The sequence below is a fragment of the Pinus tabuliformis genome, chromosome Q (assembly GCF_031772625.1).
Source record: "Pinus tabuliformis cultivar Carrire ecotype Pingquan chromosome Q, CPIR1, whole genome shotgun sequence".
NCBI classification, from domain to species: domain Eukaryota; kingdom Viridiplantae; phylum Streptophyta; class Pinopsida; order Pinales; family Pinaceae; genus Pinus; species Pinus tabuliformis.
The window spans coordinates 540,678,878-540,703,311 of NC_142296.1; the positions used below are offsets into that span (position 1 = coordinate 540,678,878).

Here is a 24,434-nt window from a genome sequence, read left to right on the forward strand (position 1 = left end):
AAGCTCTCCTCTTATGTTTTAGTAAGTGTCTAGGACTAGACATGTGCTTGAGGTAGAAGATAATTTCTTCTACCTAGTGAGAAAGAGCTTAAATGATAATCAATTACATGCAAGGTGAGAAAGAGCTTAAATACATACAACTCTTTCTAGAAATTGTATGTATTTTAGAAAGAGCTTAAATGATAACCAATTACATGCAAGGTGAACCAAAGTTGTAGGTGAGTGTGTGAAGTAATACCCTAGACGAAAGGATAAATTTTTTGAGCCTAAATTTGTCTCCAGAATATTAAATGCTGAACAAATTGTTAAACAAATAATCTGGTGAATATTAAGTATACAACAATTGCTATTTCAAATCGTTCAAAAGGGGAGATTTTCTTTTGAAGACCCAAATATTTGGTTTAAAGGGCCAATGCATTATTAAGTGGACAAAGTCTAAGGGTCGTATTTACTTAAAAGGGCCAACTAAGCATATCAAATACAGGATTTCAAGGCCGAAAATTCCTTGGCTGATTTGTACAGTAGCAGCGTTCCTCAATTCTAAAGCCAATCACGACAGTTTGTGAATCAACAGAGGACCGACACCAAAAATTTTCAAAGGCCAAGTTCATGGTTGTAATTATCTCTGAAAGAGCCATGTCCCTGGAGGTCAAGTAATCTCATGGAAGTTGTTTCCGACTTCCTTGCAAAAAACATACGTGATCAATTAAAGGCATGTGCTTTTGCGTCGAGACCATCATACGTAGCCGCTGACACCACTAGCATATATGAAAGCACGTGGAACATAGCGCAAGAAAGACCCGCACGTTTGCATGCACAAAGGGCCGAGGATCATGCCTAATCGAGTTGTGATTCCGACTAAAATTTTGTGACCGACATCGAATCCACTATCTAGGGCCGAAATTACAATTGTCAAGACGGGATTTCCTCTATTCTTGGACATGCATTCCGGTACGAGGCTCTGATTTGGACATATGATCAGCTGAACTGTGTTCTTTTGCAATCTCTGTGTGATGTCAATCTAGCAGTATGACCATGTCGTTGTCTCCAAGAATGCAGTCAAGAGATCCATAGTGATCTGAGTGACAATTGAGACATGTCTTGCCTAGAACGAGTAGTTGATTCAATGTCGAGCTGTCAACAAGGGTGATGATCATAGAACTAGTGCTTGGTATTACAAGGATTGATAACACACCTATGCGAGTGAATCGAGTGTGATGGAAGAGGTTAGTTGACCAAAGACAAACTTGATCGATTGTGTGTTTCGTTGTGCACCTATAGGCTCTCGATCTGGCTTTTTCGAGCTCAGGGTGCTAACGGATGGGAAAGTATCCCCATTAAGCATAATGGAATCGAGGCACTAGCCTGAATTGGTGGAACCGAGTTGAAAATAGAACACATTTTGGTAAAGCAGTGAGTTGAAGCATAACCAGACACTCCAGTCGTAGTCGTCAATCCATTGCACAGGCTCATTCTAAGCTCAGTCAGTCTCACCTTCTTTATTCCTTGTTGCTTGGTCAATTTAGGGCCCATTGGAGTTGCTCTATTTTTAGTTGCGGACAACCTGCAGAGTTTGAAAGGTTTTGATTGTGGCTGCCTGCCAAGGGAGTTTGTGTGGTTGTGTGTTTATACACCTTGGTGCATAGGCTCCCTGTTTATGGAGAATGTAATCAAGCTATACATTGGCTGCAGAAATAAGGGGTGCTAATGGTGGAGATAGGAAGTGGTAGTGATCAGCATAATTGTTGTAGTTGAGCACATAGATGCTATAGAGCATTGATCTATCATATTGTTGTCTGAAGTCGTCAAATACACAGTGTGTGTCTGTGCAAAGAAAATTGATGCAATTCTATATGTAGCAAAGAAGCTTCAGAATTTCAATGAAGAAGCAGTCCTAGAGTTCGTGGTGCATTTAGGCAAAGGTAAAAGGGCCAAAAATTCTCCAGTACTTGTGATTCAATTTCTTGTGCGTATGTTGAGTTCTATGGACCAGTTTGATTGTTGCATCAAGATAGAATGGTGATGTTATGTCTCTCTTCCATTCTAGGTTCTTATGTCATTTCCTTACTATGTTCTTAGTCACCAGGTTCGAATTCGAGTTCGAGTTCGAGGACCTTGAAATTCGAATAAAGTTCGGCAACTCAAATTTTGTCGATAAAATTCGACATATAGAAATTCGAGAAAAAAAATGTATATTAAAGATAGAGGGCAGATTTATACAATTATAAAGACTATCTTATTGTTAGAAATTATATTAATAATGGAGTCAAAGCATAATTCGATGAAAAGCTTGAAATGTATAGGAAAAATCAGCAAGTTATAACTTATGTAGCACATGAAAATTTCTAATGAGTCAACCATATTGACAAAGAAATAATGAAAATTTCTAAAAGATACCATTTGATCACCAACCAAAATATGATGTACCATGTAACCATCAAAGCGAATAGAACAGTACTGAGTAAACAGTCATCAAATAAGAGTGAACAGCTTCCACATTAGATAAAAAGAGAGTTTAAACTTTAAACTTTAAAGTAGCAGCTAGCTTGGCAGTTTTAGGCTCTAGCAAATTGTTCATGCAAAAACTAAACTAGAACTCTAAAACAGGAACACAAGTTTTATTCTTGACGTTCCTGTTGCCCACTTGTTATATCAAAAAGTTCTATGTCATCAAGAGCAGTATGAGATATGGATCCGCTAGATGCTTCAGCACCAGATTCATCAGCGAATTCCCTGTCACTATCAATGTACAAATCAGCATCACCCATTGTTGCATTTGGAACAGGATCGATCCACGGAGTAGAAGAATTGGATGACTCTTTAGCCACATTCTTCAATGCCAACTGCAAATTACTACGAACATAAACAAGATCTTCTAATTTTTGAGATGACAGTCTATTTCTTTTTTTGGAATGAATGTGGTCAAAGGAACTCCAATTCCTTTCACATGCTGATGCACTTGCTCCTTGGCTTAAGATACGCATTGCAAAATTTTGCAATTCTGGTGCCCCTGAACCATACCATTCCCACCATAGTGTTGGATCACTTTTGCTCCTATCATACTTTGCTGATACTGTTCCAAATAATCCTTCTTCTAACCTGTATGCATTCAAGTTGAGAGTCTCAATCAGTTCATATACAACAAGATTCATATAATTGCAAGACATTAACAACAAGATTCATATAATTGCATGCAAAGGAATATAATTCAATAGACATTTACCTGTATGCTCTCAACTGACTTCTGATCAAACCTGCAATCTCTAGATCTGGATTTAGCTTCTCAATAGATTGGATAAGTCCATTCATGATTTCTTCGTCCCTATGTCTTGGCAACCCAAACAATCTAGGGTCCAAATAGCATGCTGCTGCGTGTAATGGACTATGCATCTTCTTCCATCTATTATCAATTAAATCCCATATCTCCTTGTAATCAGCTTCCACATTATCAAAAGCAGTTGCAATGGCCTCTTTGCAACGATCAAGGCTTTCATAAACAAAACCCATACAAGGTTTGTCACCATCAACCATGCGGAGCACATTAACAATTGGGCCACAAATTTTTAAAACCTTGTTTGCATTTTCCCAAAAGCCATTACTGAGCACTATTTGTTCAACATTTTTCCCCTTAGTTTCTTTTGAGAGAGTAGATCTCTCCCACTCAGTGCTGCAAAAAACAGCTCTTAGGCTCGCTTTTTCCTCAACAACTCTTTTCAGAGTAATATAAAAAGTGGCAAACCTTGTATCACAAGGCCTCAACAACTCTTTTGATGCATTCTTCCTGTATATGCTCAAAGTGAACCTTACCTCAACTTTCAAGTTCTCAAAACTGAATTATAAAGTTTTCTGGGCTCAAAAGTTATTAAATTTATCAGTCTTCTTTTCCCTCCGCGTAGATGAACTTGAATGCTGTGATATGAATTACAGATCATAAAATTCCACACGAATAGGGTCTACAAGTTAAAATTTTAAGTGCAAAGATTTGTTTTGATTCAATATGAGCAAATACTTATGGAAAACAAAGAAACTGAGCAAAAATCATCTCTTGCATACACCCGTGTATCTATTTTATTAAGGTAAAACTTTAAAAGCATGAGCTTGAATAATAATGTTCTAATGGGTATATCTATTTCTTCAAAGCTCCCGAATGATGCTGTTCCAGTGGGTAATTACTAATGGGTATACCGTATATCTATTTCATCAAAGCTATTTAGGATGCTGTTCCAGTGGGTATATCCGTATAAACTTCTATGAGATTGTCTCATTTCAGCGTATGACTCGTCAATATCTGCAAACCTTTAAGAGTGTAATAAGGTTCGTGCTTCACTGTGTATACTCTATATAGCAAGACGACAATACATTTGCATCTTTGTTTTTTCCTCGGAAGGGTGCATTTGATAAATCTCGATAAAAAACAAACTCGTAGCAAGAGCCTCGATCCTCATATTGAAACAAACTCATACTAAGAGCCTTGATCATTTATAATGGGTAGCTAATATATGTATTTCATGAAAAACTTACAAGTTACAGCGTGTGCGGGCCTGCGGCGGCAATGAAACCCTAGCCCGAGCCCGTCAAGGTGTCGACGCGTCGTGTTACAGACTTACAGTGTAGTCTCTCTGTCTCTGTCGTGCGGCGGCAATGAAAACAACAATAAAACCTAATCTAAAGCCTAAGTTACCAACACGCATGCCCGAAAAACGAATTTGAACGCATTAAAACGAATTTAATCGATTTTAATGTCGAATTTATTCGACAAAAATTCGAATACGCATTCAAATTCGAATACGCCATTAAATACGCCGAATTGAAACGAATAAATTCGACTGTCCATTAAATACGCCGAATTTCGAATTTTTTCGATTAAATTCGCCGAATGCGGTGACTAAGACTATGTTTATATGTATCAATACAATGTCTGTGTGATGTGCCATAATCGTCATGGAAGAGTATTTATAGCCACTAGACTTGCCTTGTCCCTTAATGCATAAATATCTAGTGTCAATTCTTGGTATGAGTTTGTTGTACCAAGGTTTGGTTATGTCATGGAGTGTATATGGCAGTAAAACTATTGTCAAGAGTGAGTCGTATATATTGACAGAACAGGATCAAAGTATGCCATGATGATGTTGAGCCTTTTTGATGTATCATGTGATGTGTCCATATAACTGTTAGGATGTTGTGGTCTAAGTGCCATGTAAGGGGCTTGATTGAGAAGGGTGTTGGTGAGTCAGAGCATGTTTATGTTAGCCATCCTTGTATGTGTTAGTCATCTAGGTTGGTGTTGAGTCAGCTGGCTATGTAATCATAATGCATTATTGTGTTTGATGTCATAGTAATTTGTAGAATAATGGAGGTTTTAAAACACCACTTAAAACAACACAACAATATATCAATGGACTGCAATCTGGACCAAAGAACAAAACAAAACAACAAACCCTTCTCATAAGGGGTCTACGCCATTCTTCAAAAAGAACAGCGAAGGGATTTGTAGAAAGAGCTAGAGATTGGACACAAAATCCTTGCACTTGGGACAGATTTAAAACACATGAGGGTCATAGGGAAAATCCTTTTCAAACTAGATGAACTGGATGCACTCCTTTTCGAAGTAAACTAGTTAGAAGGGAAGAAACTAATTTGGGCTCTAAAACCATCTATGTTTTCTCTCATACAACACATGTTCTTAGAGGAACCTTGTGAAGGGGTCAAACTTCTAGTTGCATCTTGTTTCAGTAACATCATGAGACTAATTGCACCTATATCTCCTTACAACGATGATGTTATGAGGAGAGTTTTTAGACTGATAATAGAAACTTTTCAGGACTTGGACAACAATGCGGATTTTACCTTTGGGAAGAAGCTTGAAATTCTAGTAATCATGGCCATGGTCAAAACATACGAAATCGTGTTTGATCTAGAATGTGATGACTTGAACCATTTGATGTTCCAATGTTTTTACAACATTAGGAGACATCATCTTGACTCAGTCAAAACACACATGCAGTCCATCTTGTCATCATGTATGGGAGGTCGTCATGCCATTTGTCGGAATTTGTAGTCTCGATTATTGTCCATTTGGAGGAGAGAACAGTTGGTTTCACCTACTACTTTTAAGCTAGTCGAAAGGTTGGTTGAGTAGAACATAAACCTGCTCAGGAGGTAGTTGACCAAGGAGGAGTAGCTGAGAGTTGATGGGGCATGCAGAAGGAACGAGTTAAGGAGAAAGGGTCTTTACTTCATCTGCAAGGAACCTTGGGGACTTGAACACTCATGCTTGAGTGACACAAAGGGGATGATAGAGGTAGATTAGGGGGAGACCCATTCTGACCTCCTAGATGAGGAGCCAGCAGGCATGTGGGGATGATGGCAACAATCATGATATGCATAACTATCTGGTGGATAGTTTTGATGAGCAATAGATTATTCCCATGCAGGGAGGAGACCAGGGAGATGAGCTATTAGTGGTGATCCAGCATGGTGAGCACATAAAGGAGCTTGAGTCATCCTGTAGAGATGCCGACAGTAGCCCAAATATACATCCATGTTCGATGAGTCAACATGTGCACCACAAGATGCATGATGGGCCATTTTTGGGGAGTCAACCAGTGGCTCGTATTGAACCTGTGATGGAGGAGGATGAGCAGCAGTCCCTAGGACCAGCCATTGATGAGGGGCATATAGATGTGTAGGCTGCTGACAGGGAGGTACTATTTGTAGACATTGGTCATCAGGAGGCATTGGGACCTGACAGGACAGTTTTGCAGGTGATGAGTGGACTGGTGGGGAATGGAGTTTCCGGTTAGATGAGGGAGACTGTTTTGGAGATAGTGGTGTATCCATCTTCAGGTCTACCCATTGACAAGGTGTAGGTAAATGTAGTGGCAGCTAGCAAAGCTGCAGTGTTTCCAGGTAGAATCCATCTCCAGGAGTACTAAACAGGGCGTGCAACACGGGTTGCCCACTTATAGGGAGAGGCAAGGATTCCTACACATATCTAGTTGATTGGTTGCCCAGAGTTGCATGAGTTGAGCATGGTGCAACACAGTGGACTCATACCATATACAGGGGCAGACACATCTGATCCTTCCCACAACATGGATTGGCGGGAGATTATGAGTTGGTATCTTGTTGGTGGCACAATATTATCAGTCGGCAACATAGTGCAGCAAGGACCCTTAGACATGAGAAGTACTACATGCTCTAGTTGGCAATGGGAGGTAGGCCAACAACTTTCCAACACTTTAGGCCTGCATCTACATAGTGGGATTGACTTTGGCTTATGCCAACGATTGCACTGAAGAGAGGTGATGAGTTGGTACGTGGCTAATGGAGCAGCACTCATAGTTGGAGCTATAGCACAACAGAAGCCATGGAGTATTGATGCTTATTCTGGGTGGCATTAGGATCCAGGAGGATTTGTTGATGACAACCAGAGATTGGTCTGGGATCCGAGCATTGAGGGGTCCGTTTATGGTGGGTTGACATAGAGGCATAACATCACAAATGGTATGTATGGGATCCGGGCATTGGGTCTCAGTTGCATTAGGCCACTAGACTGGTCCACAGGTTTGGATTGCTTGAGGGCAAGCAATCTTGGGGCAGGAGGATTTGTGATGTTCCTTTTTCTGGTGTTCCTTATGGCATGGTTAGGATGGACTTTCAAGGTTGGAGGCAGATAAGTCACAGGTGCAAGTTTACATCATTAGTGGGCCCAGGGGCTTTTGGAGATGTTTTATGGGGTCTGGAGGAGTTCACTTGCCATATTCCATCATTAGGATTGATTCTGCACAACTTGCTTCTCGTTCCATTGCATTCTAACAATTCCCATAATACGGGGTTATTATTGTGCCTAACCCAATTAATTACACTTAAGGTAGCATTCCGAGAGGAATACTTGACAGAACACCTTAGTGTAATAACTTGTTGGAACTAAAATGAGAAGATCTATAGGATGGGATGGTTAGAAGTGATTTTCAGTGGCCTGAGGAGGCATGGTGGCCAATTTACCATTTTCCCACATTAAAAAGATATTTTATTTGAAATAAAAAAGGGAAATGTGCTCAATGATTAAAATAATAATAAAATAGGAGGTTCTAGAGGGGTCCATCAGATCTATAAAAGGAGGAGGAGGTCATTAGAAGACATTTGGGATTTGTGCACTGTCTTTGTGTGAGAGGTTTGAGAACATAGTTCTCTACTCCAGTAGGCCCAGGACAGAAGCCCTTGGGTGATTCAACGAGAGTGGGCGAGTACCCATTCTCCCCTTGGTGAGTTCATCCAAAATTCATAGGAGAGCTTAACAGTTGCAGTGCAGTTAGTTTGGAGAGGGCCAGTGCAATGTTGGAGCAGATTCTCGAGGCCAGCTTCTTCCATCTCAGCTATTTTGGTTGTTGCAGCATGTAAACCCCAGTTTATCTAATATAATAAAAGCTGAGATTGTTCCTGTTCATCTTGTTGTACTTTTGCAATATATTATTGGTTATATTTTTACATGGCAATGTTCTGTTAAATGGTTGGTAATTTTTATGGAGAAATTCTGGTCGAGTTAGATTTCTGCAAAATTAGTCAAGTATCCCATTTGGGATATTACAACAACATCGTTATATGTAAGGGCTCATTCTCTCTAGTTTATGGTACCTACAAAATGCAATAATTTTCACTATTTCAGAATGGCATTTTCAGCATCATATTTATTGCAATTCAAAGGATACAATTGATAGGCATCTGTTGTAGAAACCTTTGTAAATGTGAAATCTGCAATAGAAACACAAACCTCCATAAATCATTTGTTCCACGTCTTCCATAGCTTCATGAATTGTCGTTTTTCTTTCAGGTACACTGAGTTTTTCTGGAGTCTTTCCAAATTTTTCTTTGGCAACCAGTTCTGCCATTTTATGTATTGCTTTTCTTCGTTCTGACTTTGCAGTTGTTTGATCTTTGACCAGGATGCTAGGAAGCACTGATCCTTTCTGTTTTGATGCTGTAGCATGAGAGGCATGCTCCTTTTGGGCAGCAACAGATGCTGGATGTGATTCACTTAGAAGTTGTATTCTGAGTGTAGGGGTACGAGCTCGAGAACCTTTAACCAAATTTTCAACAAAGGCATAAGGAACTTTCATTTACAACATTTCCCACAAACTCGAGTAGTTAAGCATTATCTGGTCTTACAGTAGTTTCCTTACCATCTGCCATCAATTGGACCCAAACTGGTGCCATTCGCTTGTATTCATGTAAAACATTGCCAAACGAATCCTGTAAGAAATTCATAACCAACCATGCAAAGCATTGTTTTCTTAGCACATGTAGCAAGAAGAAAATAACAAAAAATTGAGAGAGGATAACAGATGGCACACTCACAAGTATGCTAATACACTGCAATTCATGCCGTAATTTATATTGTTGAAATTGTCTTCCATTGACATTGTTGCTATAGGTATCACAAGTTGTCTCATCCTTATCCAATGGCAATATTACACTACCATTCTTACCCTATACCACAAACATTTGGATGAGAAGAGTCCAATGAAATTACCTATACCAATAAATCTCTTATAATCTTTCATAACCATGAGACCTTTTGTTTAATACCCAAAAAAGAAAGCTATTGTATATACTGCTTCCAGCCATGAAAAATAAACATTGCAGAACCGGGTATAAATCACCCACTAGTACACTCAGTCCGGAATGACTTTCAAATGGATTAGAGTCAACGTAACAACTGCATAATGGGAAAGTTTCTTATCTTGAGGACTTCAATTAAATCACTTCCTTATACCCCTATTAATAGCCAAATGTATCAGGAGAAGATATGGTTCTCAGCAATACCTGCACATATTTGCAATATCACTTTGTTTTGTCCTGATTGATATTAAGCTATAGGCCTTACTTATCATATATGAGATAGGCCTTTATCATGCTTTTATAGGAATGATCCTTGTGCTCCCACTTTGTGCAACATAGATAATCACTCTTACCATATCTGTTACTGTTCCACTAAACCTATCACCCTTATCATGGATTGAATTAAAAGCAACTACAATGGCCAACTGCTCCACAAATGATTGAGTTTCCATGTTAGGATCACCATCTAGAAATCATGTTAAGGGCGAGGACCACATAACTATATCCAGAGCTAGCATGTCACTAATGCATCACTAGAAAATATCGTTACTTGATCAAGACTTCATCACATGTCATGGGTCTTCAAAAGGGACAATATGACAACCAATACAAATTACTAATTAAATATCTAAAAAACTTGAAATATGAAGAAATCCAATTACAATAAAATAAATAATATATTGAAACATAAGTATGAAAAAATGATATGATCATATTACAAATGAGGGCCTCATATATATACCTAAGTGGTAATGCTCTTTCATGAAGAGTCATGTCCTTTAGCAGAGACATGTTCTTTCATTAGGACATGTTTGTTTATTAATTATTAATTTTATTTATTGATATTTATATTTGTATGTGATGTTCCTTTTTGAGGAGGAGGATCTATGAATGATGGCGAGGTCAGATTGCTTGGGGACAAGCAAAAAGGTCTCGATAAGTTAATTATCCAATGTCACTTCTAAAGTGATATTAAGTAATTAGATTATTAAGTGACCCCAATTAACTCAGAAATAAACCTTATAGTCACTTTAATAAAATAAGAAAAGTGATCCATGGTTTTTGGAAGACCCATGGTATTCTAACAACCATCACAATAAAAAGGTGGGGAATCATTTGGAGAACATGATGATTAGAATATTCTGAATCAGATTTGGAGCTCTAGTAGCTTTCCATGTGAGGGGAAACCCTTGTAGAATTCCCAATTTCGGTATTGAAGCATACACCATAGCTGGTGGCAATTAGTTTCTGTGTTGAAATATCCACCCTAGCTAATCAAGAGGGATAACCACCTCAGGTACTTCAATGGAGCTTACCAAAGAGGAGGAGGATTGAGAATCGCCAAAAGCTATGGCTTTAGAGATGAATGTACTTGGAGTAGCCTATGATTATTCTGGAAAGAGAAATTACATTACAAAGTCCAAGTTAATTGGGGGCAGTGAAAACATTTTCAAGGAAGCTGAGTTTTTTGTGCAGTGATCAAATTGCAAAATCGGGAAGCATGACGCAAAGAAATTCCAAATAATTTATCTTCTAGTTTTTCCTCAAATTATTGTTGTAATTCCCTCCCAGAATTTATTAATAAAATTATTGGGGTTTTATAGTAATTCTTCTTTACAATTTTTTGTGATCCCAAGCTGTGTTTTCATTGATATTCCTTGCAAAAATTTATGGTGTGACTTCTAAAGTTATTTTCCTCGAGAAATTAGTTAAATAAGAAAAAGGGATATTACAGCTGATACTAGCGGAAGTGTGGAACTTTTTGCAAGTTGAATTCTTAATTGTGGAGGCTAAAATTTAAAGAAGACTGAAACCTTTGAAGCTAGGGTATCATTTTCAAAGTTTCTATCGTAGAGACCAAAAATTTAAGTGCCTAAATTGTAATTGTTCGCACACATGTGAGCCTTAGCTTCACACGTGTGAGCCATAACCTCTTAAATTGTTGATGTCATGCCGCATTAGGGCTTAGAATGCCATGCCAAAGTGTGTTGAGGTGTCAAAAAGTGTGTAGATGCCTGGAGAATCCAAAATTTAAGGGTTGGCCCTCAAATCCACCTCAATATCTCCTTTGGGATCCCAAGTTCCAGCTTGGGTACCATCAAGGGGTCTCCATCGGTATCCAACTGTCAAATAAGGCCTCCTTCTCTCCAACATTAGGGGTTCCTTTGGTGCAACAAGCCCTCCCTAGTATCTCAATGGGAGACCATCCTCATCTGGGCTCTGACTTAGCTCTTGTCCATCAAATTGTGTCAAGGGCAGCTTAGAGGCATATTGGGTCCAATAGTATCATCTTGAAGAATCCTCAAAACTAGATCCAAGTTGACCAATGCCTTGGGTCTTGGACATACTGTTAAAATTGGCAACTAGGGCCAAACTCCATATGGGTCTTGGACATACTGTTAAAATTGGCAACTAGGGCCAAACTCCATATGGGTCTTCTTATTTATGGCCGCTGATATTTTTCTTGGATTCCTCTTATCGAGAGGTGTAGGATTGATCTAAAGATCATCCAATTCTAACATGTATTCATGGAGATATGAATTTATTTGTGTTATGTGACAATTCGTCAAGGTCAGCCAGCAACCAAATTACCCCAACCTATCCTCAACGTTACACCATAAATAGAATAGGTCTTCAAGTCATTTTAAACGCTCATCTCTCTTTGTGATCTCTTTCCACTTGTTTGGCTTTTGGTGGAAGGAGAGATCTAGAGGAGAATACACTGCCCTAATGAGATCTAGACGCAATCATGGAGAAGAGGCTTTAACGCAGGTCTAGAAGAGACCCTAAGCTACTGTCCTAAAGTGCCCTAAACGCAGGTCTAGAAGAGACCCTATGCCGCTTTTCTAAAGTGCCCTAAACGTGGGTCTAGAAGACACCCTAATACGTTGTCTTAATGTGCCCTAACTACAGACAGTGGAGGCCCTAGCCACAGTCATAGAGTTGGCTCCCATACGCAGTTAATGGAGACCCTAGCAATTGTATTGAGAAGAGTTTAAGCAGCAGAAAGGAAGACTCCTAATACGCAGTCTAGAAGAGACTTAATTCCGCAGAGAAAGGAGGTTCCAAACGCAGCTATAAGGTGCCCTAAGTCACAGTTAAAGGGAGGCTCAATACACACTCCATGAATGTCCTTTATTATGCAGTAATTAGATTCTCATACGTTGTTTAAAGAGAGCTACAATCTGCTGTCCTAGAAGGCTCCTATACGCAGTCCTAGAAGAGAGTAAGACACAATCATCTAAAGGTCACAAATCCGCTGTAAAGATAACTACAGTTGAAGGAGAGGCCTATCAACAGTGCTGCAATGGTAGGGAAATCTGACCGCATTCAAAGGAGGCCTAAACGCAGCAAAGAGAGGCCAGATCCATAGCCCAGAGGAGCTCCTATCTGCTGTCCGAAAGAGGCTCTGATCCACAGTCTATAGAGACCTAGCCGCAGCAAAATAAAGACCTTTAATCGACAACAAGGAGTCTAGACAGCGTGGGATTTGACAGTGTTTAATAAGGCTGATCTAAGGTCTAGTGCAGCCTCAAAGAGAAGGTCAAACAAGTCTTTCGAAGATGATCTCTTAGGAGAAGATTGGAAGTCACATTGCTGTTCAAGGGTCAAGATAGTTGGGTGCTATGTGTAGACCTTGCTGCTGGGCCAGTCAGTCTTGAACAGTGTTGAAAATATCGGTATCGGCAAAATATCAGCGAGGGTCCAGAAAATATCTTATCGGCAATATCAGCTAAAATATCGGCAAAATATCGGCAAATATCGGCAAGCATAAAAAATAATTTTTTCAGATTTTGAAAATATCGCGATATTTTCAAAACAGAAAATATCGCGATATTTTCTCGGCGATATATCGTTTTGCTGAAAATATCGCGATATTTTCGAATATCGCCGATATTATCAACAGTGGTCTTGAAAGTATGGCAGTGCTGGAACCTCAACTTGGATCATGATTGTATCAAGGATGAGGACTGAAGTTTGATGCACTAACTCATGTAGCAGTGACAGCTAGTACAGCTTGAAGACAACAGCGTTCTAGGAGATATATTGGGTCAAGATTTGACTATGTTTGGCTCAGTTTGATGAGCTTCCTGTTGATGCTTCTTAGATGAAAGATTCTGTCCAGATTGACCAACGGATTTCTCTGGTCAAGGGTTTTCTACTGCTGTCATAAATACAGTTTTGTATATTTGTACTCTCTTTCTCTCTGCTGAACTATTGGAGAATATAAGAAGAATTGATCAAGGGTTTCCCCACATTGGGGTTTGTCCCTGGCTGGCGCCACATCTTGTGTCCTCTTGTCTTGGCTTGTCTTCTTCTGTTTATGTTTATGTTCTATCTGCACTTTACTATCATGCTGACGTGATTGCTAATCTGAATATTGTCATTGGGCTAAAATGAAAAATTGAAATACATTGCTGTAAGCATAGAACATACCTAAAATTAACATGGTTTCAAAGCTTAGGTGAAGACAAAGCCCAAGCAAGAGTGAAAGAGCTATCACTGAAGACAGTTGGAAAGGACAAACGGCTCAATGGGTTCCTCATCCCACTTCCCGAGAGCAAGAAGTGCTGGATTACATGAAGGGTAAAATCCCTGAGCCTCCATCAAATGCACTGTTTGCTCCAAAGAACAAATTCACCAAGGGTGAAATCGAAGCGAAGAAGATTATCAAAGATTCCATTGACAAGTGTCTGGTGGCCTACCTAAAGGTCACTTCAATGGAAAGTCCGGATCTAAGGGTGGAAGGAAGGCTAGATGCCTTCTTGCAATAAGTTTGGCCATTATACGAGGGAATGTCCAAATAAGAAGGGACACATCTCATGATGATGATCACAATCATTCCAAGGGCATCTTCAATGATCGAAGGAATGACAGGTACAATGACAAAGGAAAAAGGAATGTAGGACATCAAGGAAATGGTTGACCCTCCAAGAAAGTAAGGAACTCTAGGTGTGAATCAAATGTTGTATCTGAGTATTATCTTATGTCAGTGCTCTCCACTACCTCTCCTCTGGACTCGTTGGGAAATTGGCTTATTGATAGTGGTGCCTCAAGGCACTTCACCAGATACAAGGAAGCTCTCTCTAATCTGATAGACAAGGAAACAATCTTGGAGATTATTCTTGAAGACAATGCCACCTATCTCATAAAGGGTATAGGGAATGTTACTCTTCAATTGAATCAAAGTAACTCGATTCATTTACAAGAAGTTCTTTGTGTACCTGATCTCAAGAAGAACCTGGTGTCCATTTCAGAAATGGAAGACAAAGGTTTAAAAGTGGCATTCATCGATGGAAAGGTATGTGTTTAGGAATTTTAAAGATGTTTTTACTCTTGGGATTCAGGTTGACCCTTGGTATCAAGTTGGAGAAAGTCCAATGGGGACCATGTCATGTCTTCAATGGCACCAGAGGTCTATCCATCTTCATTGTAAGGCCCTATCCGATGTAAGACGGATGGTGATAGGGATGCCTGAATTCAAAGAAGAGCATGAATGTACATGTCTGAGATGTACCGAAGGAAATCTTACAAGGGGACCATTCCCCTCATGTAATAGCAAGACCACAAATGTGGAAAAACCCAAGGGATTTGAGATCCATGATCGGGAATCTCATGTATGCAGGTTGAAGAAAACACTCTATGATTTAAAGCAAGCACCCCGGGCTTGGTGTGAGAGGATTGACAGCTATCTAATGAAGCTGAGATTCACTAGGAGTGAAGCCGATCCAAACCTTTTCTTTAAGGTTGTGGATGATAGACCTCTCATACTAGTACTTTATGTGGACAACCTATTTTTGGCAGGTACAAACCCTCTCATTTGCAAAAAGTAAGAGGGATTTGGATTCTGAATTTGGAATGGTGGACTGCAAGCTCGTGACTACCTCAATGGAGCTTAACTTGAAAAAGTTGTGCAATAGTGCTATCGGACCTGAATTGGGAAATGTCCCTGAGTTTCATCAACTCATAGTAGCATTGATGTTCTTGGTGAACTCCCATCTGGATATATGTTTTGCAGTTAGCATGTTGAGCCAACATATGGCTGAGCCTCATCACTCACATTGAATCGGTGCCAAGAATCTTTTGAGATATCTTTGGGGCACTATCTCTCATGGACTGAGATACACTGCCAGAGCTATAAGGCTGCATGGTTATTCTGATATTGATTGGGCAGGCAGTGTGGAGGATCGCAAGAGCACTTCTGAGTGCTACTTCTCTTTGGGTTCTGCCTCGATATCTTGGATGAGCAGGAAGCAGAAATCGATTGCTTTGAGCACCGCTGAGGCAGAACACATAGCTGCGAGTATGACCTCGTGTGAAGTTGCCTGGTTGTGGAAGCTCTTCAGTGAGCTGTTGCGACACGTGCTGGATACCACCATGATCTTCTGTGACAACCAGAGTGGGATTCGATTGTTGAGGAATCTCGTGTTCTATGATACATCAGGTACCACTTTATCTGGGATATGGTACAACGCGGAGCAAGAAGGCTCCATCACATTGGGACTAATGTGTTGGTCACCGATATTTTGATGAAGCCCCTGGGAAAGGTCAAATTCTTGACTTTCCGAGAACAACTAGGAGTCGTGGAGAGACACTCTCCTAAGGGTCCTGTGTGATATGGACATTGAGCTCTGGGAGCTCCGGGGGGCTTGGGGTACTTCTTGTTGTGATGAACAACCATAGGGTGAGTGGTTCAGCCTTCCCCTAGTGGCATACTATGTACGCAGGATGAGTGGTTCATTCTTCTCCTGCTGAGACACAATCATAGGGTGAGTGGTTCAGGCTTCCCCTAGTGATTTGTTGTGTACAAGGTGAGTGGTTTAGCCTTCCCCTGGGATACCCCATGGCGACATGTAGGCAGGATGAGTGGTTCATCCTTCTCCTACTGAGACATCCTACCCATGCAGTCTGGGACTCATGGGAAGTACCTCTCATCTGGCCAATGAGCAGGGAAATGAGGATAGGGACCATAGTACTACTGATGGACGCATCATGTACTATTGTACTCCCTATGCTAGGACGATATTGATCTGGGATCAATTGGAACTAACTTCGGGTCAGTAAGAGTGGTATGAGACACTCTCTTTATTTCGAATTGATTTCGAATCAGTAAGAGCGGTATGTGACACTCTCTTTATTTGGAACTGATTTCAGATCAGTAAGAGTGGTATGAGACACACTCTCTATTTGGAACTAATTTCGGATCAGTAAGAGTGGTATGAGACACTCTCTTTATATGGGATTGACTTCGGATCAATAGAGAATGGTATGATACATTCTCGGTCACTTCTTCTTCTTCATAGTTGAACAGAGTAGAGCAGTGCAAGGCATCGCGTTGATGGCAGAGATAGTACTGACTAGCAGATGGATTAGCGGATGGAGTTCTCCCTAGTTGAGAGGGAGTGTTAAGATCGGAAACTAGGGCCAAACTCCATGTGGGTCTTCTTATTTATGGCAACTGATATTTTTCTTGGATTCCTCTTGTCGAGAGGTGTAGGATTGATCTAAAGATCATCCGATTCCGACATGTATTCATGGAGATATGAATTTATTTGTGTTATGTGACAATTCGTTAAGGTTAGCCAGCAACCAAATAACCCCAACCTATCCTCAACGTTTCACCATAAATAGAAGAGGTCTTCAAGTCATTTTACACACTCATCTCTCTTGTGATCTCTCTCGACTTGTTTGGGTTTTGGTGGAAGGAGAGATCTAGAGGAGAATACACTGCCCTAATGAGATCTAGATGCGTCATGGACGAGAGGCCTTAACACAGCAAGGAGAGGCTTTAACATAGGTCTAGAAGAGATCCTAAGCTGTTGTCCTAAAGTGCCCTAAATGTAGGTCTAGAAGAAACCCTATGCCGCTGTTCTAAAGTGCCCAAAACGCAGGTCTAGAAGAGACCCTAATACACTATCTTAATGTGCCCTAACCGCAGACAGTGGAGGCCCTAGCCGCAGTCATAGAGTTGGCTCCCATACACAGTTAATGGAGACCCTAGCAATTGTATTAAGAAGAGTTTAAGTAGCAGAAAGGAAGACTCCTAATACGCAATCTAGAAGAGACTTAATTCCGTAGAGAAAAGAGGTTCCAAACGCAGCTATAAGATGCCCTAAGTCACAATTAAAGGGAGGCTCAATACACAGTCCATGAAGGTCCTTTATTACATAGTAATTAGATTCTCATACGTTGTTTAAAGAGAGCTACAATCTGTTGTCCTAGAAGGCCCCTATATGCAGTCCTAGAGGAGAGTAAGATGCAGTCATCTAATGGTCACAAATCTGCTGTAAAGATAACTACAGTTGAAGGAGAGCCCTATCAATAGTGTTGCAATGGTAGGGATATCTGACCGCATTCAAAGGAGGCCCAAGCGAAGCAAAGAGAGGCCAGATCCATAGCCCAGAGGAGCTCCTATCTGCTGTTTGAAAGAGGTTCTGATCCACAGTCTATAGAGACCTAGCCGCAGCAAAATAAAGACCTTTAATCGACAGCAAGAAGGAGCCTAGACAGTGTGGGATTTGACAGTGTTTAATAACGTTGATCTAGGGTCTAGTGCAGCCTCAAAGCGAAGGTCAAACAAGTCTGTCTAAGATGATCTCTTAGGAGAAGGTTGGAAGACCCATTGTTGTTCAAGGGTCAAGATAGTTGGGTCCTGTGTGTAGACCTTACTTGCTACTGGGCTAGGCCGCAGGCCATAGCCAGCAGCTTAGATTGTATTAAGGGTTGCACTAGTCAGTCTTGAAAGTATGGCAGTGCTGGAACCTCAACTTGGATCATGACTGTATCAAGGATGAGGACTGAATTTTGATGCACTAACTCATGTAGCAGTGACAACTAGTACAGCTTGAAGACAACAACGTTTTGGGAGATATATTGGGTCAAGGTTTGACTATGTTTGGCTCAGTTTGATGAGCTTCCTGTTGATGCTTCTTGGATGAAAGATCCTGTCCAGATTGACCAATAGACTTCTCTGGTCAAGGGTTTTCTACTGCTGTCATAAATATCAGTTTTGTATATTTGTACTATCTCTCTCTGTTGAACTATTGGAGAATATAAGAAGAATTGATCAAGGGTTTCCCCACATTGGGGTCTGTCCCTGGCTGGTGCCACATCTTGTGTCCTCTTGTCTTGGCTTGTCTTCTGTTGTTTATTTTTATGTTTTATCTGCACTTTACTATCACGTTGATGTGATTACTAATCTGAATATTGTCATTGGGCTAAAATGAAAAGTTGAAGTAAATTTTTTTAAGCATAGAACATACCTAAAATTAACACATACTCTAGGACATGTGTCATCTGCTAGTGTTGTCAAGAGGCTCCAATCTCTTAATGTTGCACCCTCTTAGGCCACGTACTTCTCTGAAGGGCTTGGGTACCAATGGAGTGGGTGCCGAAGGCCTAGCCTGCAATGATCTACCTGACAAAAACAACATGGATTCTAGTGAAAGCAACCATCCATCCGAGACTAAGATCAATAATGCATATAAGTAAGGCAAACTTGAATATTAAGGGATATTTCAAACAAAGATCCCCTTCCAAAATTAGGACCAACTTCTCGCAAAGGTGTTTTCACCCTTGGTAGGGGTGGCTAATGGTAAACCCTATTAGGCGCTTCCAACCCCCAAGTGGAAGTGACATTTTCCCTGGTCCACCCTTCAATTAATAGGTGTTAGTGTACAATAGTGTGGTAATGGAGGGGAGAAGACTTCATGGTCAAATGCCATACTCAAAGGGACAAATTGATGGGGTTTTCCACATCATGAGTGTATAGATGTGAGGAGGGAGCATTTGTGGAAGCATGAGATACCAACTCGGCCTGATTTTTCCACCCGCCTTGTCTTCCTTTTTTACTTCTTGATTGTTCCTTGTATTATATCTCAAGGGCTAGAACTTTTTTTATATGATGTAGTAGTTTATTACCCTTTAAGATGAGCCAAGTTATCACCCATCATCGTTGGGACATGCAAGGGTTCCCTTTTGATGTAATAGAGCATCATCTTCTCAGCAATCGAGTGATGGCCATATGATGGAGGTGGAACTCATGCTAGGCTTTTGCCCACGTGCTAATATTTATGTCTCAGCCATATTTTGCTTTTCCATTTTTCTTTTGTTTCATTGTGGCCATGCTATGCTTTTTCTTTGCTTCTAGCTGCATCAACCTCCCAAGGAAAAAATTTCAGGCCCTACACAAGGTATGTGAACATATGAGTACCAAATCCCCAAGAACCAATTACAAGTTGTACCCGAAGAATGGAGGTGAGATATGGGACTTGTAATGTGGGATGGAAGGTGTTAAGTATGGCATAGGGAAAATGGAACACACTATCTCAATCATGGCTTTCTAGGTAGTGCCCCTCTTATAACCCAAAGGGCCTTGAGGGATGTCCCAGTGGACTAGGGTCAAAGATTAACCCCCTAGAAAGGTGAGAGACCAAAATTACAATCGAGGTTTGTCAATGTTCCAGGTCACCCCATTATCCATAACATATACCGAAAAGAAACAAGTATAAGAACTTGATTGTGTAATTTCCCCATTTGCAGTTTCCTCTATAGTACAACAAGATGGATTTTCATGGTACGTGATGGCTAGATCACAAGAGCAGGATTACGTCCTCAAGAGTCCCGGAGGGGTTTTTATGGGATTTGACAGCATACGCTTGGCATATTCATCATCATGAGCAGTTTCACATAGCTTGTTTCTAGATTTGTTGCTTTCTGATAATTCTCATAAAACGAGGCTATTATTGAGCATAACTTAATCAATCACGCTTAAGGTGGCATTCCGGAAGGAATATTTGACAGAACACCTTAGTGTAATAGCTCATTGGAACCAAAATGAGAAGATCTACAGGATGAGATGCTAAGAAGTGACTTCCAGTGGTCGTAGAGAGTATGGTGGGCAATTTATCATTTTCTCATATTAAAAATGACTTTAATTAGTCATTTAATTAGAAGGGAAAATTATTTCTTGAGGGGAAAAGGCCAAAAGTGACTTAAATAAATTAAAAAGTCACTTAAGATGAAGTCAAGGGGGAGCTTCTAGAATAATGATAAATAGTAAAATAAAATACTTCTAGAAGATTGGAGCTCTATCTACTGAGCATTTAAAAGGAGGAGGAAATCATTTGAGAACATCTTGAATTTGAGAATTTGTCTTTGGTGTGGTTTGGAGAAACCAGTTCTATGCTTCTGTAGCCCCTAGACGAAAACCCTCGAGTGATTTGGTTAGAGTGGGTGAGAACCCATCTCTGCCCTTGGTGAATTCACTCAGAATTCACAAGTGCAATCATCAGATCAGTTTATTTTGAAGACCAGTTGCGGCATTATTGTAGATATTTTTTAGGCCATCACCTCAGCCATTTCTGTATCTTGTATCAATATATTTTATATTAATAAAATAAGGTTGAGTTCCACTGCATGTGCATCTTGTCAATTTTTTGTTGTAGTTTATTTCCTAGTTTATCGATTAATTTTATGGTTCAATTTGTGAGATTTGTTTATTGAATTAGTGACAAAAATTTTCGAAGCAATATTCTACTAAATTTGTATTTGGGATATTATAGTGGCATTAGAGTTGTGCATCCCGCTAGCCTAAGGGTTTATTGCAGATCAACTTCGGGAAGATCGAGGACTTCAAAGAAACTAGTATTCGGTGATCCTCCATAATCACCCTAGCTAGAACCTCAACAATTTCAGTGGTTCTTTATAGCCACCCTAGTTAGCTCATTATGGTTGAATTTTCTGGAGTTTATTATTCCGTAGGTGATCTTTGAAAAATCCATCGTGGCCTCCATTTTTGCTGAAGAAATATTTTTTTAAGGAGGGAAAACAATATTTTGGCCCAATTGTTTATTCAAAACCAAATATTTCATTTTTAGCCAAGATTTATTAAAAGGGCCAAAAGTAAAAATCATTTTTGTAAAAGAGGCAAGAATCAAGATATCATTTGTTTGGTCGAACTATTAATTGGGGCCAATTATTCATTCAAATGGAGATATATTCGCAAAGGTCGAGAACCATCATTTTTGAAGGAGGTTGAGAGCTTAATCTTTTACAAGCCGAGATTGACTTTATTGTGGAGGTCGAAAGCCCATTCTCTTGCAGATTGAGGGCATCATCTAGTGTCTTCTCCAGGAGGTCGAGTACTAAGGGCTGGAAAATTTGATTTTGAAGTTGTGTGGTTCCAGATTTGAGCATCAATCCCCAAGGTTGAAATCATCTCCAAAGAAAAAAAAAAATTGCAAAGAAAATTGGAGGACAAGCATCCTATTTTTATTACCAAAGAAAGAACGCACTTGGGAAGCCAGATATCCACCTTCTTCCAAACCAAGAGGCCGAATTCAATAACTATCTCGAGGTTCAATTTCTCTTATATGAGGCCATTTTTTCTTCTTCAAAGGGAACAAGGGTTTCAAATACCATCTATCCACAAATTTGATCAATAAATGAATCAACCAATTCAAGAGGAGAAAGCCCAAGAGATCCTACACTATTTGCACCAGACTTAGGGAAATGATATTGCACTGCAATCTTCTAGATCCAAGGACGAGTTAAATTTTGTGATTAGGGAGCCTGTTCCAAATTTGATTATGCTCAGAGTTACCAAATTCAAGGCCGCATTTGACTAGGGAGCAGAAGTGACTGAAGTACCAAGGCCTTGAGGGCTAAATTCAAATTATATCCAGGGCTATTTTACGCAACATTTTTCAGAGAATATAAAGCTAGAATAGGTGCCCAAGAGTGCTTGATTTCTGCAACATGATTGATCAACATCTTTTTCAAGGAGTATAGAGGCCGAAGTTTATATGCCAAAGAGGGCACGATCTCTTCTCTATAGGTGAGCCGAACTGTTCTAAGAAGGAGGATGAATTTCTGATACTTATAAAGAGGCTGAGTAGTGTGAGCTTAATCGATAGTGACTGATTTCTGAAGAGATTCAAGATCCGAGTATTTTGCGATAATCCTAGTAGGCGAGTATTTAGGGAGCGAATTATGGCAGCGGGCTCCTGGGGTTGCTCCCAATGATCTGTCGCCCTGAGCACACTTCGGTAGCAGGTTCAAAGGGAGGGGGGTCGGGGGGGGCGCTCTCGCACAACCTTGTTCTAGACAGATCTGATTGATTGATCAAACAAATTTGCGTGATTTGGGTGCGATGCAGCATAGTGGACTTATTCCATATATAGGTGCCTATGCATCCGATCCTTTACATAGGATGGATTGGCTAGCAATCATGAGTTGCTACCCTATTGATGGGGCGTCATTCTTAGTCTGGGCAATAGTACAACAAGGGCCCTTAGATACTACATGTTCCAGTTGGTGTTGGATGTGGGCCAACAGTTCATCAACATTCTAATAGCGCTAGCTCAACATCAACAGAGTGGGGTTGACCTCAGTCTATGCCAGTGGTTGGATTGGAGAGAGATGATGAGTTGGTATTCTATTGGTGGAGTAACATCTACGGCCAGAGACAAAGCATAGCCAAAGCCATGGGGTATGGGCGATAATGATTGGGCTGTGAAAATTCAGTGATCTCGAATCCTACTAGAACAACTAATAATGTTTCTTCTATTTGTTAAATTAATCAAGCAATCTACTTGCAGTTTCCTACAACAAATATCGAAATATATACACTACAGCGGTCACAAATATAATATTGCGGAAGAAATAAAAACACTAGAATAATATATTTTGATGCATACATGTCAACAAAAGCATATAGAATGACGAATTAGATATAAAAGGCATAAAGACATGGATTGAACCATATAAGATCAATCATCTAGAAGTTATAATCTTCATCAACCACGTCCACAAGTTAGTAACATACAAGTGTTGTGAAAATCACGATTTTTTCGATAAGCCGAAAATATCACGATTTTTATTCGAATTTATCACAGGTTTTTTTTGCGCTATTTTTATGAAATTATCGCGATAAAAAACAAAATTATCATGGGGCTTCGCAGCAGTGAGGTTTTATATAGTTTTTTTTTTTGTTTTTTTATGAATTCATTTGCACAGTCGTGCGCAGAGGGCAAAGGAGAGCTGGGAGACTAAGTTGGAGAGGCTTTGAAGCTAATTCGCAGTGCTTAGAAGAAAAAATCAAGAGGAGACCACCGATTTCTCCATAGAAACGGTATGTGGATCAATTTTTTTTGTTTTCATTGTTTAAAAACATTGTTTTTGTATTTTTTCATTGTTTTTGGTTGGGTAACTTGGTATGGGCACCAATTTTTTTTTGCTTTCATTGTTTTTAAAGATTGTTTTTGTATTTCTTCATTGTTTTCGGTTGGGTAACTTGGTATGACTATGGGAACCAATTTTTTTTTGTTTCCATTGGTTTTAAACATTGTTTATGTTTTTTTCATTGTTTTTTCCATTTGGTTGGGTAACTTGGGTTTGGAATGGTTGGGTAGCTTGGGTTTGAACTTTGGAATGGTTGTTTTTGGTTGGGTAACTTGGGTTTTCATTGTACAATGTAAAAATTAAAAATTAAAATACTAAATTGTAAATTTGTAACTTGTAATTTTGTAAATACTAAATTGTAATCCTTATTTTCCCATAGGTTCACAACTGCACCGAAACACCATTCAAGTTTGCAACTTCAAAGTTCAAAAACAAACATGCCAAGGAAATTGGATCCTTTTTGGGAATATGGTGAACCTAATGCTCCGAATGATAGACTCAACTTGACTTGCAAGTTGTGTGGCCACCCTATGTCTGGGGGGGTGTATAGGTTGAAGTATCACCTTGCACAAATCCCTGGAAAAGATGTGGGGCCTTGTACAAATACAAATCCTGAACTCATCCAAAGA

General features: G+C 39.9%; 2 protein-coding genes across 2 annotated transcripts in view; both read right to left on the reverse strand.

Annotated features, from left to right (window-relative positions):
• LOC149220577 (uncharacterized) overlaps positions 1-24,434 on the reverse strand; it is a 529,656-nt gene that overhangs the window by 85,101 nt on the left and 420,121 nt on the right. The window contains exons 29-31 of the mRNA XM_089384824.1: positions 9,358-9,489; positions 9,183-9,252; positions 8,774-9,079 (exon numbers count right to left, since the gene is read on the reverse strand). Coding sequence (XP_089240950.1) covers positions 8,774-9,079; positions 9,183-9,252; positions 9,358-9,489 — 508 coding nt within the window. The remainder of the gene's footprint in view (positions 1-8,773; positions 9,080-9,182; positions 9,253-9,357; positions 9,490-24,434) is intronic.
• Positions 2,436-4,265, reverse strand: LOC149220578 (uncharacterized). Its single transcript, XM_089383656.1, has 3 exons — positions 4,186-4,265; positions 3,224-3,829; positions 2,436-3,099 (listed from the first exon to the last, which is right to left on the reverse strand). The coding sequence occupies exons 1-3, from the start codon at positions 4,263-4,265 to the stop codon at positions 2,619-2,621; spliced, it is 1,167 nt and encodes a 388-aa protein (XP_089239782.1). The 3' UTR covers positions 2,436-2,618.

Excerpts from the sequence above, each read along its gene's own strand:
- LOC149220578 (XM_089383656.1), bottom strand. The coding sequence starts at position 4,265 with ATGAGACAATCTCATAGAAGTTTATACGGATATACCCACTGGAACAGC. Across the intron at positions 3,830-4,185 it reads TTTGATGAAATAGATATACG|TTTTGAGAACTTGAAAGTTG; the intron begins GTATACCCATTA and ends TTTATAATTCAG. Across the intron at positions 3,100-3,223 it reads AGTCAGTTGAGAGCATACAG|GTTAGAAGAAGGATTATTTG; the intron begins GTAAATGTCTAT and ends GAATGCATACAG.